Consider the following 14,440-nt stretch of genomic DNA (forward strand, 5'->3'; position numbering starts at 1 on the left):
TTCTGGTAAGATGAATTGGAAATACTATTAAAATTCTGATTGTGATTTAAAAAAAAAAACCTTAGCCTCTAGATATGCAAGACCTTTGATGCTGAATTATTTTAAAATTGTATTTTTCTGTTATAAATCTGTAATAGCAGAAGTCATTACAGACAATATTTTTTATTTCTGAAGTAAAGGAATGAGTTTGAACAATTTGAATTTAGACAATTTTAGTGTGTTGGAATTGTGTCAGAGTTTGACTGGCTCCAACATTCTGTGCATTGCAAGCTGCATGTTTTTTGATTTGATTTCTTTCCTGCTTGGTGTTATTAATTTGGTCCCACAACCGATTGTTTCCCTGGGATTGTTCAGGTTTACTGCTTCCTCGACATTATTCCTGTAAAGTTTCCTCCCAATCACACACAATGTTATCGGTACTAACAGTTACTAGGCTTTGTTATTGGGGAAATTTGTAAAACAAAAAATTTTACTGATAAAAACTCTTTATGTACAGAAATGTTTGAGTAGCTATGAAATTATGATAACCTGGTGGGTTTTTGTCACTAATTTTGTGTACTAGCTAGGCCCCAGAATTATGGTGTTGCAATTTGTACATTAAGTTTAATTGTTCAAATTGCACTCAAAATCAAAAATATCCCTCAATTTTGAAATGACATTTCCTGATCTGATCCTCATGTCAAATTTTTAGGGTGTCCTTTTAATTTTTTTTTTATTTATTTATTTTACATTTGCACTTGAGAATTATTATTATAACTAATAAAGGTCAATAAAAAGTCAAATAATGTCAATAAACAATCCACACTTAATAATCAGGTGATACTTCAGAGGATCTAACAAGTTGAATTGTACACTCAGTCATGTCACTTAATGTGTGATTGGATTGTTAAAAAGAATTCTTGTTATTAAACAATAATTAAAGCAGCCGCAGAGCTTTGTATAAAAAAAAAAAAAAATCATGTAAAATGGGTGCTTTGATCACCTTTAAAGATAATTCATAACATTTTAGATCATGCAGAACTGTAATTCCGATATGCAAAAGGGGAATAAAGTATTGTACTGGGTGAGTATTTCAGCATTTTTACAGCCAAATTTTGCATGATTCTTGAATCTTTTGTTCACAGGCATCTTCAGTTTGTAGAAATTTTTTGAACAACAGTGTATTTTATTCAAACTTTTAGTATTTACGGATGAGAATAAGTGTTTCTGACCTAAATCTTATTACTTATATATTTATATTCAAATAAAAACGGTTTTCCTTGATTGTTCATTCTATATATAAACTGATAACTATGCCTTAGCTGACATGATAGAAATATGTAGAATGTTGGTAGATTAAAATAAAATACTTAAAAGAAACAGCAGTACACAACAATGTAGAAGTTTTGTTTTTAGATTATCAGGCAGATAATGTCATTCAAACAGGTGTTGGAATTCACTAGTTTATCAGTAAGACTCAAAATTAAATCTTTTCATTTTTCAAATGTAAAATTTTTGTCTCAAAGGTTTGATGGCTGTGTATGGATGTCTTCAGTATTAAGTGTTATAGAGCATACATAATGATCCCGATACTGCAGATGTAGGATCAGATAATGAAAAAAATTACCATATTACTCAAAGCAAACCATTGAAAAAATTGCCCTAATCAGTAAGATGATCTTATATAGCCTCCATACTATGTAAAGGGAATTTTATCATACGTACTGCATATATATTTTTGGATCAAAATTGAATGCTTGCATTTAAGTGACATTTTTCACTTGTCATTTTTCTTAAAGCTTGGAATGTTAAAGGATATAATGTATGAATTTGGTTAGAGTTCATTTCTTCTATTAATACATATTCACTTAAAAAGGCCAATTTTTTGTAATTGTTCTATATTAAATCAAATACCGTACTAAGAAAATAAGTTTGAATTTTCCACACCTTCTTAATTCCCACATGTTATATGCAGATAGCGTAGTGTATTTACTTTTTTCTGGCCAGCCTTTACAATATTTAAACATTATATATCAATATTACAACAAATGAAACAAAATCATATCATTGAGATGACATAGCAAAGTATTGGCTGTTACAAAGTGCTTTTGATTGGGAGAAACCTTTTGTAGTAATTGTTTACAGTTTACAAAGCCATTTATGATCAACATTGTAAATTATATCTAACAAATATTTTCTGGGGAAAATAATAAATGCAGTTTTCCTGTTCATGTATTATTGGTAGTTTTCAATTTTGGTGGTGGTAAACAATTAGATAAAAGTTCAAAAACAATTTTTCTAAAATCTTCTACTCTAAGTACTTGGTGATCATTGCTTTCATGGTGTCCATTTTGCAATAATATATTTACCATAAAAGCCATGAAAAAATATACCTTAGTAATTGATTCAACAAAAAATATTGACTCTTTAGAAACCTGACCTTCTAAATATTTAGCCTGTGGCTTGGTTCCAATGTGTTAATTTTGGGAGAATACCTTTAAATGGTCACCGAGAAGACATTTATCTGTGAAGAATGTCATGCAATGGTGTGTTTGGAAGAGGGATATAAAGCTCTAAATCATAGAAAATGTATCTACACGTCCCAGACTGGTGTCCCTTTAAACATACCCTGACTGTCGGAAGATTTCGCTTTTTTGAATTTGTGATTGCTCTTTAAGTATATTTACCTGGGAAACATAACTACTTTATTTAGACTTTAGTTCCTATCAACCAACTTTTGATAGGGGATAGTTGAGACAGTTATACAGAAGAGCTCGGAGATAACTCGAGTTAGAGGAGTTTAAGAAAACAAGTCAGAAGCTTAATTTGATTTGTGGTTGGTTTTAGATATGATAAAGAAGGTTCGGGGAGGTTGATGTTCATTTGTGAGCTACTAGATGGAAATTCTGTGTTGAATGGAAATTAATGAGGATTCAACAGGATACACAGAGATCTATTGATCTGTCGGACCAGTGGTGGCTCAGTGGACCTGAAGGTTATATCTGCTACCGACAAGCAGCCATTTCTTGTGGTGACAAACTTGTATGACCATGTCCCCTGTTCATAATGCAGAAAATTAGACTGGATTGTTCTGTGAAATACTAACTCAACTCATTACAGAGAAGGGGCATCCTGATGCCATTTTTGGTTGATTCATATCTGCGATATATATTTTTCACTGTTGGTGCGAGATTTTTTAATGAAAGTATGGCTAGGCTAGGAAGGCATCAAAATAAGGATTCAAACCTCTATGTGTCATAAACAGCCGTGTGTGAGTAAAAGTCATCTAACATTTCGTTGGATCTTATCCATTCAGAATGGCATCTCTCCGTGTCTGAAACACATCGGCCATTTTCCTGACCCCTGCTACTTTATATCTCAATCTTTGTCTTTGAAGACCTGCGATATTAATGCCAGTTTTTGTTTTATTGAATTCCTTTAAAAGTTTATGATTCTTTTGGAGTTATGATATTGAAGGTTTATTAGATTGCCAAAATTTCTTTGGGGTTGTTTTCTTATCAGTGAGTGTAGAAAATAATGGAATGTTCCCAAAGATAAATGTCTTGGGATTATCTTTAGTGAATATCTTTAAAAATAACATAAGACATGCAACCATAATATAGCATCAAGACCTGTTGATCACAAGACGTTAAAACTGATTAAAAACTGAATCCTGATTGGAGGTAAAATAGGCTTGTTATAGTCGTCTTCAGGCAGACCATCAGTTGTGTGTTCAAGACAACCATATATGTACTTACGATACCAATGTTCGTTATTGGACTTACTACGGGAAATCTTGTAGGTGTTGAGTACAGCTTCAATTGACTGATTATAAATGCCACAATATTGGTGATAGAGCAGTAATTTCTTGGGATTTGTCTAGCGACTTTGTCCAGGATTCTGTGACTGACAGATATTTACTCAGGGTAAAAAGACGTTGTCATAGCTAGCATGTAACTGGATCAGTGAATATTAAAATGTTGTAACGGGAGCATTTAACTTACCACACAATCATGGAATTGGGGAAAAACAATATGTATTTAAGAGCTTTAACACCAGATAATCTCAGCTTTCGACCAAAGCGAAAAAAGGATATGCGCAAACTGGCTTTAACTTTTTCCTATAGGGATTTTACTGACTTCTTTAGGGTAAGTGCACCGCGATAGTGACCCCTAAATGTTGTGTTCTACGATTCAGTCGCAGCTCTGTCTTATTTCATACACTTTGAGATGGCCATCTTTCTAAAGTTTAAATGGGTTTGTATTTAATTTTGTAGTGCATTGAATATATGTCTTTATTGACTTTATGATACGTGTCTCATTTAAACTCTTAGGACATTATATTAAAAAAAACGTCAAATGTTTTGATTTCTTGAAGTGCAAGAGTGCTTTTCTTATTGATTTTTTTTGGCAAGCTATTTTGATGCCTGACATTTTATTACATTTTCAGGTGATTTGAATTGTAGTAAATGTACAAGATTTTAAGACTGTGCTTTTATCATTTCAAAATACAAATCTCTTAACGCTCATAAAACAACAATTACTTGAAATATTTTTGTCATTGAATGACTTTTCTGCAATGATCAGTAATCGTGCACACTTGTATATATGAGTCAATAATGGACTTCTGCTCTTAAAGATGATTTATTTTTTCCAGAGAGATAAAGACAGAACTCCAGAAGATGGAGACAAATGGCTAAAGCCAAACACAGTGCGACATCGACGAGCATCTCGGCTTCAGGCGCCCCTCAGTCACTCTCACGAGGTAGGTCACAAATACAGGTTACCTCTGCTGTACCCAAGTACTGGCCATAAAATGTTGGTCCTGTGACAAAACACCAAGCACTTGTTGTTCTTGTGGATGGGGTCCCAATATTGATAAGGCAAGGAGCTGAATGGTCATTTATGGCTGTAGTGTAAATAGATTTCAGATAAGACATCGCCAACAAGTGAAAAATACTTTTTGTTTCTCTATGTACTTTGAGGAGTTTGCTTTATTTTAGGAGTTTGCTTATTTTAGGAGTTTGTTTACTATGGCTTTTGCAAAAGATTTCCAAAATTCCACAAAAACAGTTTCAGTATTTGCATATTATTTTAGCGGTTGGTCCATTTAATGATATGGGGGAGATATAATATGCAGCACAACAAATGCAGAAAAATTAATTGAAAATCTTTATATACAGTGGAGCCTCAGTTATCCGGACGCTTTCATCCCCAAGTTGAATCGTCCGGATAGGTGAAGCGTCCGGATATCTGAAAGGTGTCTATTGTTGTCATGAATGATAATGTATTTGTATGCAATGGCTCCCAGTGTTGATACTAGTTTTTTTTTTTTGCCTTTCATACCATATAGCAACATATGCTAGAGTGAACGTTTTTAAGAGATAAAGAACTCTGCTTTATTTTGTTATTTTGTCATGAAATATTAACCGGACAATAATGATAACCGAATCTAGCTGAATTCTTTCTGTCCAAGTGTGATATGTGTGTGATACACTGTTGTTCGCAATTTTCCAATTTTTGAAAGTGATTTGGGAAGTCAGTGTATTTATACAAGCTACTTATGAGGGTCTAGCACGTAAAAAAGGTGTGAAACTTAATTGACAGGGGTAATCTTTTGTACTGAGTAGGGTATCATCAAATTTTACCGTCCGGTTAAATGAAGCAAGATTAGTAGTAAATTAGTGTTTTGTGGTAAAAACAGACCGTCCGGATCCGGAACGCGAAATTCCGGATAAATGAGACAAAATAACGTATAAAAAATCTGTTCCCAAATAAAATTGTCCGTAAACTGAAGCGTCCGGTTGTCTGGCGTCCAGATATCTGAGGCCCCACTGTATTAATATCTTTTATTTTACTTTAACACATATCAAACGCAATTGATTTTAGCTGAAAAGGAAGTGATTCTCAGAAATTGCAAATGTTATCTGATTTTTGTGGGTTTTTTTTTCTTGTTTTAAAAGTAAAACAGGTGAGATAAATCATTGACTTGCATTATTTAAAACTATAGATATCAATTTTTGTTTTAATGGAAAAAGTCAACATTACGGAGAAATAAGCAGATAAGCTGGTAATGTTAGTACTTTGGTCTGGTGGCTTGGGAAACTAGTACGGAGAGGTAGGGAGGATGTCACATGGTTTTATTTTGTGTGATCAAGAATGAAATGAGTTTCTGTGCAAGGATGGTGTGAGAAAAATTGACGTGAGGGCAACAAAATAGTTTGCATTTCTTGACTAAAATGTTGAAGGTATGTTGTCAGCCTACACATTCTCAAGGCTCGTGCATGGCTTGTGGTCAGTGTTGCAGTGTGGGAAACACTTTGTACCGAGGTTGGTTCACACTGGAAATAAGTATATATATATATATAAATGCAATAGGAAGAAGTCAAAGCAGACCAGTTATTATGGGGGATTGAGTCAACTACATTTTATTAAAGGTTTAGTTTGTCCGTTAATCTGTTAAGTCATGCTGGATATCTTTGGTGTATTTTGTACCAAAGGAGGTCTGGTGCCAGCAGTTGTACCAGTTTACAGGAAAATAGCTCGGGATTTTGTGTTGGTAAGAGATTCATTTATCATATTTAATGCTACAGCTATGTGCTTGGCCAAATTCCCCCTCCCCCAATTAGATTATTGATTTTTGAAAATTCGGAAGATGACTTGATTTTTTATGTAAATTTAATTTCAATTTCATGTAAATTGAATGTTTGAATTAAGATTTCAGATATAAAACACTGGTTAGATCGTGGTAATGAGAGAGAACTAAAATAGTCAAAGAAATTGTGATTTAAGAGTGAACGGCATTTAAACTCCTATTTGCTATTATGTATATAACTGGCTGAAATCAAAACTATGAGATAGTTGTTCAATAAACAAATATCTATTGATAACGAAAAGTAAACAGGGTTTAGGGCTTGATCAAACATTTCCATTCTATGGAATGACTTTGTTTCTGTCCTCAAGATATTTGGACCATATTACCTCCGTAAAAGTTCTGTGATGTTCCTCAGAGTATGAGTACCAAGTGGAGTTGTTCACCATTTCATATGGCAGAGTATGTGGTTTGGGCATTTCTTTGCAGTTGTAATTCCGCATGCATGGTCCACTTTTGCCATAATTTAAAACTGAAGTAAAACGTCTAAATCTATTTCCACCCACAAAAAGCAAATCATTGCCCCATTATGTAGGAGAGCTTTAAAAGAAACAGGGTAAGAGGATTTTGACTTGGAACAATTTGAAGCGGGCCGTTAAGTGTGCGTAATACAGGGTCAGGATACCAGGGGTATAGTGTAGATAGGATAATTGTTTTTAATTTAGAATACTAGCTTTATTCCGTAGTTTACCTAAAATAAAATAATCTAACACAGTATTATGGTCATTCTTGTACAGGGGCAGTCACGCTGCAGATTTACATGTGCACCCACACCAAGAAAAGGAGACCAAGTATTCATTATCCACCCTTATAGCAATCCCTGTTTACTTAGAATTGGTATTAACTTTGCATGATCTGACCAAAGAAAATATCATACAGATAAAGAATGTGCGTGACTCTCAAGACACTTCCACAGATAAGAACTTCAAGGATTTTTTAAATGTTCAGTAGATTTATATGAAGAGGTTTCAATTTCAGAAAGTTAGGCTTTATGATTTGCAAATTGATGAATGCTTTTCTGCTCTTGGCTGCCTTTAATTATCGATTGGATACCATTTCTGTATTTACCAAAAAATTACCAGAAAAATAGACTGGTCTTTTGAAAATGTCACTTCCATTATGTTTCTGGATTTATGGTGTTATTCTTAGGGTACCATTAGCTTTTATTTCTAGACAGATTTGAAAAGACATACTTGAGAGGAAAACCACTTATTTTCCCCTGTTCGTATACATGTAATTCATGAGAGATTATTACATATCCATTAATGGATTATGTATGTTTCTAGCATTCAGATAATCAAATGAATGTCTGAATATTTTAAAAGTTCAACCAATTTAGGTCAGTATTAAATTAACGAATAAATGTTCTATACCAGAAAAAATGTTTTCTGATTCTATGTCCATTTTTAAAACCTATCCACTGCTCTAGTGCTATTAACCATTAGTCAGCATCTTACGGTAAATGAAGTTATTCCATTTCCATAATAAAGTGAAGAAAAGGGACATATAGAATTCCACACAGTCATTTGAGAAGCAGTGTGTTGCTCAACCTATCCCAGCTATTTTAGACAACTCAATTGTATTCCTCTTATAATGGAGGTCCTGTACTTACTCACACCATCAAAGCACTGGTATCTGAATGGGAAGTCGAGTCATTGGGTTTGATGGCACTCTATATTTGACGGAGGTATCTTGCCGCTCTGATTTATATTGAACTATACTGCATTGGTCGATCAGTGAAGTTTTAAGTGTACAGGAAAAACATGCATACAGATACTATTTTCAGCTTGAACATTATTAAAACACAACTAGAGATATTTTTAAACACTTGACACAACATCCTTAGAGAATCTATAAATATTTCTGTTTTGAAAACTGTTTTGAAGCTGGTCATTTATGAAGAAATGTGCTTAATTAAAAAAGTATAGAAAATGTATTCTTTGAAATTATCAACTTTGTATCAGAATTGTACATATTTATTAGTACTAAGAAACTGTTTTCCATTATTTATGGATTGAATTTTTCATTAATTAATGAGTAGAAATGATAGCAGTGCAGACATTCAAGTGTATTTCAACTCAAGTTTGTATTTTATGTTCAATTTGCTCTCTGGATCTATGCCTGTGGTCTGTCATAATGGACATACATGTATTTCAAGTGACTGCTTAGATTTCTCATTATTGAAAACATTTCTAATCTATAAACATTTACCACTTATTGACAGCAAATAGATAGAGAATAAATCTAATTAATTAAAATGTTTTGAAGTCAAGTTTTCATTGGTTGTCACATTGCTTAGTCACTATCCTAGAAAATTTCTAACAGAAAAACAGCCTAGAGAATTTCTAAGAGAAAAACAGGATATATGAGTGAAAGATATTGAAAATTGAATTATTTGAGCAGTAAATATAGACCTTAAATTTCAATAATTAGAAAGGATGCTTCAGGTGAAAATCCTGATTAATTGTAAGGAATGTTGTATTTTATCTTGAAGTAAACTCTGTAGCGACAAAAAAGTACAGCTAAAGCTTAAAGGCCATGATCTTGGTGAACTTAAGAAAGCCAATTAAACAATTAACATATTGAAAATAAGCATGAATCTTCAAGATATGACTAATGATGAAGAAGGTGACGTTCTGCTGGTATTTTGAAGTCTTGTAAATTAGGATGTCTTATGATATTGGCCTGCTCTTGCGGAAGTATCAACAAACTGATAATTGAGGTCTCAAATTAAGTCTCTATGTTGAAGTTGAACACTTCATTTTTCTAATGTTGTGTATAATTCTGTACATGAATTTTAAAGCATTATATTAGCATGTTTCAAGATGGACAAACAAATATTCTTTGCAAAATTGCCAGTTACTATAATATGTTTTGATCCGAAATTTTATCACATATCAAAAAATATTTTGATATATACAGATTTGACTGATATTTTATCATATTTCAAAAGAAATTTTGATAAATACAGGAGATATGATGAATTTCCCAAGCATCATGCATTTCCATTATGTGAGCAGTAAATCATCAATAATTATTTTTCACTATATGTCCACCTACATAAAACACAGAAATCTGAAGCTAGTTAATAAAGACTTGGGAGGCAGTAATTATAAGGGAGGAAGCTCTGTCATGTAATATAATTAAAGTTGGGATAGGATACTGTTATGTGATAATCTGAAGTGCTGTACACAACCTTGCATCATCAGTTATGTCAACGTATTTAACCATGTATAGGTAGGGAAAGACTTAAGAGGATAGGAAGTTTTTGTAATGAGCTTTCATGTTGTTTACTAAGCCCACATGTGTACAGTTACATGTGACAAAGAAGATAGCAGTCAGTCCGGACCCTAAGTCTATAAGCTTCAGATGGGGTCTGCACAATAATCCATAAGTAGTGGTTGATTTTTGTTTATTCAAGGTTTAATTAATTGGAACATATTTTTGACACCATTGTACAACTTAAGGTCAGAGTGTCAGAGTCCCTGACTAATCTCAGACTGCAGGGAGCCCAATCTGGTCTGACTGGTAAACTACTCAGAATAATTGTCACCTATCACTGCAATCTCAGCTCTGATTGGTCAATTACAACTGTCTAGTGGACAAGGTGTTGCCTGATTGGTCAGAGTGGCAAACACTTATTTCTACTTCACTGGTCAAGCTAATTAAGGTGTGAAAACATGGAATTACATATTGAACAGGAGCATAATCTAATTATCATCTTAACATCAATCAATTTGTTTTGATAAGAATCTCTATGTCACATTTTAATTGAACACTGCCTTCTTAGAATTTGATAAAAGGTTGGGCCAGAGTTTGAAACTAAGTATTAGTGTGAAATTTCTCTGCCAGTTAACATCTATTGTAAAAAAAAAAAAACGTAGGTATAAAAAAAAATATGTATTTGGACATAACTATCAAAAGAGCTAGTGTTGAAAAACAGCAGCAATATGAGAAATTGTATAAAAGCACTAGAAGGAGGAAACAAAAGGGAGAGAACTTGGACAAGTCCTTTAGCATCAGGAGACTGTCAAAGAGACTGAATAGATCTTGTGTTATAGGAAAACTCAATGCTGTAAGTTTTATATAATTTGTTAATTTCAAAACACTTAATTTGAGGTTTATCATATTTGTAGGAAAAGATTATTTCTAAGTAATATGTGTGTATGTAAATACATGTATATGTATGTAATTGCTCATGTAAAAAAAAATAAACATATATGTCTATTTAAATTCTGGAAATTTCTGTTTAAAATAGCCATAACTCCAAAGAAGAGATGATATTTTCTTCAGTATTAACCAAAAGTTAAATATCCATTGAATTGGGAATAATTAGGTTTAGTGCCGTTACCTATGATTAGGATTGATCTTCTTAGATAAACTATTAAGACACTATGACAAGTATTGATAGTTTTAATTCTTTAGAAACTTGTTGAAACAGGTGTACTACCCTTCCCATCTAACAATGAATATATATATTCATTACAAAGTGATTATATAATGACAAATCAGAACTTTATGCTGATTCCGTTTTAGTTTACATGGGAAAAAGATTGTATAAATTTGCATAGTTTGTATGGAGATAATGCAGTGATCCGTTGATGGAATTCTATTTCACACATCTGGAGACCTTTTTTTGTGCATCAGAAATTAAGGACATCCACTCACTTAGTACACAGTGGTATAGCAAACTCCTGTAACAGAGCTCGTCTTTTTGTTTATTTTTGTTTTTTCTATCGTGAAACTGAGCTTACAGGAAGTTGGATTTTTTATTAGGAGGAAGTAAAACGATAAAGAAAGTTATATTTTCTGGCCTCTCTAGCACCTAAGTCACATATAGAAGTAGATATCAAGCTAAAATTAAAAAACAATGTGCTTTGAATTAAATATGTGGCTGATGGTGTGACTATGGATAAAGCAACACTTATCATGCTTATTGTGTGAGGAGTATGTGAAACAAAAATTGTCTGAAGATGTTTATGGGGAAATCGGAGAGCTTTTTTCTGCCACAGGATGACATTTCTATTGGAACACATGGGAGATACTTGAGAAGAAGGGTAAGGTGTATTGATAGATGGACCCAACAATCATTCCTGAATTGTTTACTTGATATGTTTAAAAGGCATTTTTAGTTTGCCTGTTAGCATTTTATTTAAGGCTTTAAAATAGCCCAGTTATCAATCATTTGTTTCAATTAATTCATTGATTGATAATTTGATGACCCTACAGAATACAACAATAGCCCCAGAGATAGTTGTACAATAACCTATGTGACGGGTGCATGTAAAACTCCATAATTTTATACTCCACTCATTCAGGCTAAGAACTGTGATCTGACAATAGCTGCTGGGGTCTTTGTTCCACTCTAATTCAGTTGTGGTTGACTTTGATTTTTGTTTGATATTTGTGGTGATAAAACCTTTGTTTCCAATCAGATGATTAACTGTTTGGCTGTGGATTGTACAAGATTCTCCAGTTCAGATGGGGGGTGAGAAAAGAACGAGAAAGTACAGCCCTGGGGGGATATAACACTTCAAATTGCTAATGATAAGATTTGGAAGTCACAGCTGAGAAAAATGGAGGTGTATACATGTAACAGTCGTACAAAGACAAGACTGTAATATGTCTGTAGGGGAGACCACTTGATCAGCCTGCTAATTGTAGCAGTGATGAATTACATTTATGCTTGTTTAAACTTGATGATTATATCTGTAGAACTCTGCATTAAAAACACTTAGAACCAGCCAAGTTTATATAACATTGGCTGACTGGGCCTGTGAAAGGATGTAGAAAGTGTTTTTCTGGTTATGTATGTAATGTTATTTCTGAATTGATTAGCGGTAAAAAACGATTTTAATCGGAAGCTATCAATTCAACGTGTACCAAAATTGCTTTTTAAGAACCTTATTTGCCTAGCTTTAATAGGGGAAAATGCATTTCTTGGAGGTTAAATCAGGCCTCCTGTTTGATCTGGGGTTAGAATTTTCTAGCGAGGAGGACATTCTAAACATGAATGTAATGGTGAGTACTAAGGAGATCTAGCTTGTCTGTCAACAATGCCTCACATTGTTAAAGAGCAAGCATCCTGCACTGTTGATGACATTTTCACAATGTTGACCTTCTGTTTCAGTCACTGATCGCCTTGGAACATGATCACCAAGGTCAGCGAATGTCGCTGGCAGGAAGCGTCAACAACATCAACGCTCGGAACAGCGACGACGATGATGAAGACCAGAAGGAAGAAGAAATCGGCAGGGTCGCAGGCTGGGCCGTAAATTTTGAGAAACTGCTGAAGGACGGATCGGGCCTAGTTGTGTTCACTGTAAGATTGTTAAACTTTCAGGGAAACATAATTACGTTTTAAAAATCAATGACATTTATAAATCATTCATTTAATGTTTTTATTCTATCAGATGTATTTAACCACATTAAGTGTATTATGAAATAAGTATGTATTGAAAATTTTGAAATACTTTCACCTTTGAATTTTTTTTAAAGCAAATTTAAATGGTGGTTTTTAAATGAGTAATGTGATTACACCAAGTTACAGTTTAGTTGTCAGCAACCACTTTTATATTCAAAGATCTATTAATTTGCAAAATCAAATTCATAGAGGATGAAATAAAATAAATCGATTCATAAGAGAATGTTGAAATGATTTTTCAAATTTAATTTCTTCCTCAATGTAGTTTGTTAATAGCAAGTGTTGATAGAAATACCCACTCATTGATCTGTCGATTTTTTTTTTCTCAGGAGTTTTTAAAGAAAGAATTCAGTCAGGAGAACATTATTTTCTGGAAGGCCGTTGAACAGTACAAGAAGATAATAGAAGCTGACAAACGCAAAGCTAAAGCCAAAGAAATATTTATGAAGCATGTGTCTGTTAAAGCGACAGATCCAATTAACATTGAACAGAATGCAAGGCAGCAAGTGGAGAAACAACTGGACAGCCCAAGCATCAGTACTTTTGAAAGGCCACAGCAAGAGGTAACACTGCAGAAACACGGTTTAAGAACTGCCTGGAGAAATTCCCACGTAACAGCATCCTCATCTCTCTCACATCACTACCTCATTCATAAATCTTAAACCAAGCTTACAGTAGCTGCCGTTATGTACCCTTTGCCAATCTTTTTTCATCTGAAGTTTTCTATCCCTAAAAAATATTTAAAAAGAGGGTAGCATTATTGCAGTTAGACTTATACATGATACTCAGTGCAGAAACTGTGCAATTGGAAGGAAAGTTGAGTTTATGGTTCAGAACATTTCAGAATGCTGTAAAATATCGTTTATAACGGCTATTTCTGTGCTGTCAGTTTGGTCTCGGGGTTAGGAGGAAGCTTGTTTTACTAAAGTCAATATCAATATCACTCCTAATTTGTAATCATTTGTTGACATCAGGAAGTTCACTGCAAAGTGCATTGACATACAATATCGAATAAAAGAATTTTACACTGAGGAAACATGTACAAAATATATGGCAATGACTGATCATCATTTTAACACTGGTTTCTGTTTCTGCCCATAGATTTTTAAGCTGATGAAACAAGACAGCTACCCACGATTCATCAAATCAGAGCTGTACAAGGTGTACCTGATGAGGGAGATGGAGGGCAAGCCCTTACAGCTGCCCAAGTCAGAGGAGGAAGAGCAGACGGGCAAAGGAAAGAAAGACAAGAAGAAGTCGAAAGACAGGGAGGCAGAGGAGAAAGACAAGGAGAAGAGGCGCAGGTCACTGCTGCCCCTCCCCTGGAACAAAAGTAGGCCCACTCTCCCATCAAATTCACTTGTATTATCATACTTGAAATCTGAT

General features: G+C 33.8%; 1 protein-coding gene across 3 annotated transcripts in view; it reads left to right on the forward strand.

Moving 5' to 3' along the window:
• Nucleotides 1-14,440, forward strand: part of LOC128182478 (regulator of G-protein signaling 12-like) — a 42,646-nt gene that overhangs the window by 22,033 nt on the left and 6,173 nt on the right. For all 3 annotated transcript variants that reach the window (XM_052851112.1, XM_052851113.1, XM_052851114.1), the window contains exons 3-6: nt 4,636-4,743; nt 12,761-12,952; nt 13,384-13,617; nt 14,156-14,387. In XM_052851112.1, coding sequence (XP_052707072.1) covers nt 4,636-4,743; nt 12,761-12,952; nt 13,384-13,617; nt 14,156-14,387 — 766 coding nt within the window. The remainder of the gene's footprint in view (nt 1-4,635; nt 4,744-12,760; nt 12,953-13,383; nt 13,618-14,155; nt 14,388-14,440) is intronic.

This window comes from Crassostrea angulata, chromosome 4 (assembly GCF_025612915.1).
Source record: "Crassostrea angulata isolate pt1a10 chromosome 4, ASM2561291v2, whole genome shotgun sequence".
In the NCBI taxonomy this organism is placed as follows: domain Eukaryota; kingdom Metazoa; phylum Mollusca; class Bivalvia; order Ostreida; family Ostreidae; genus Magallana; species Magallana angulata.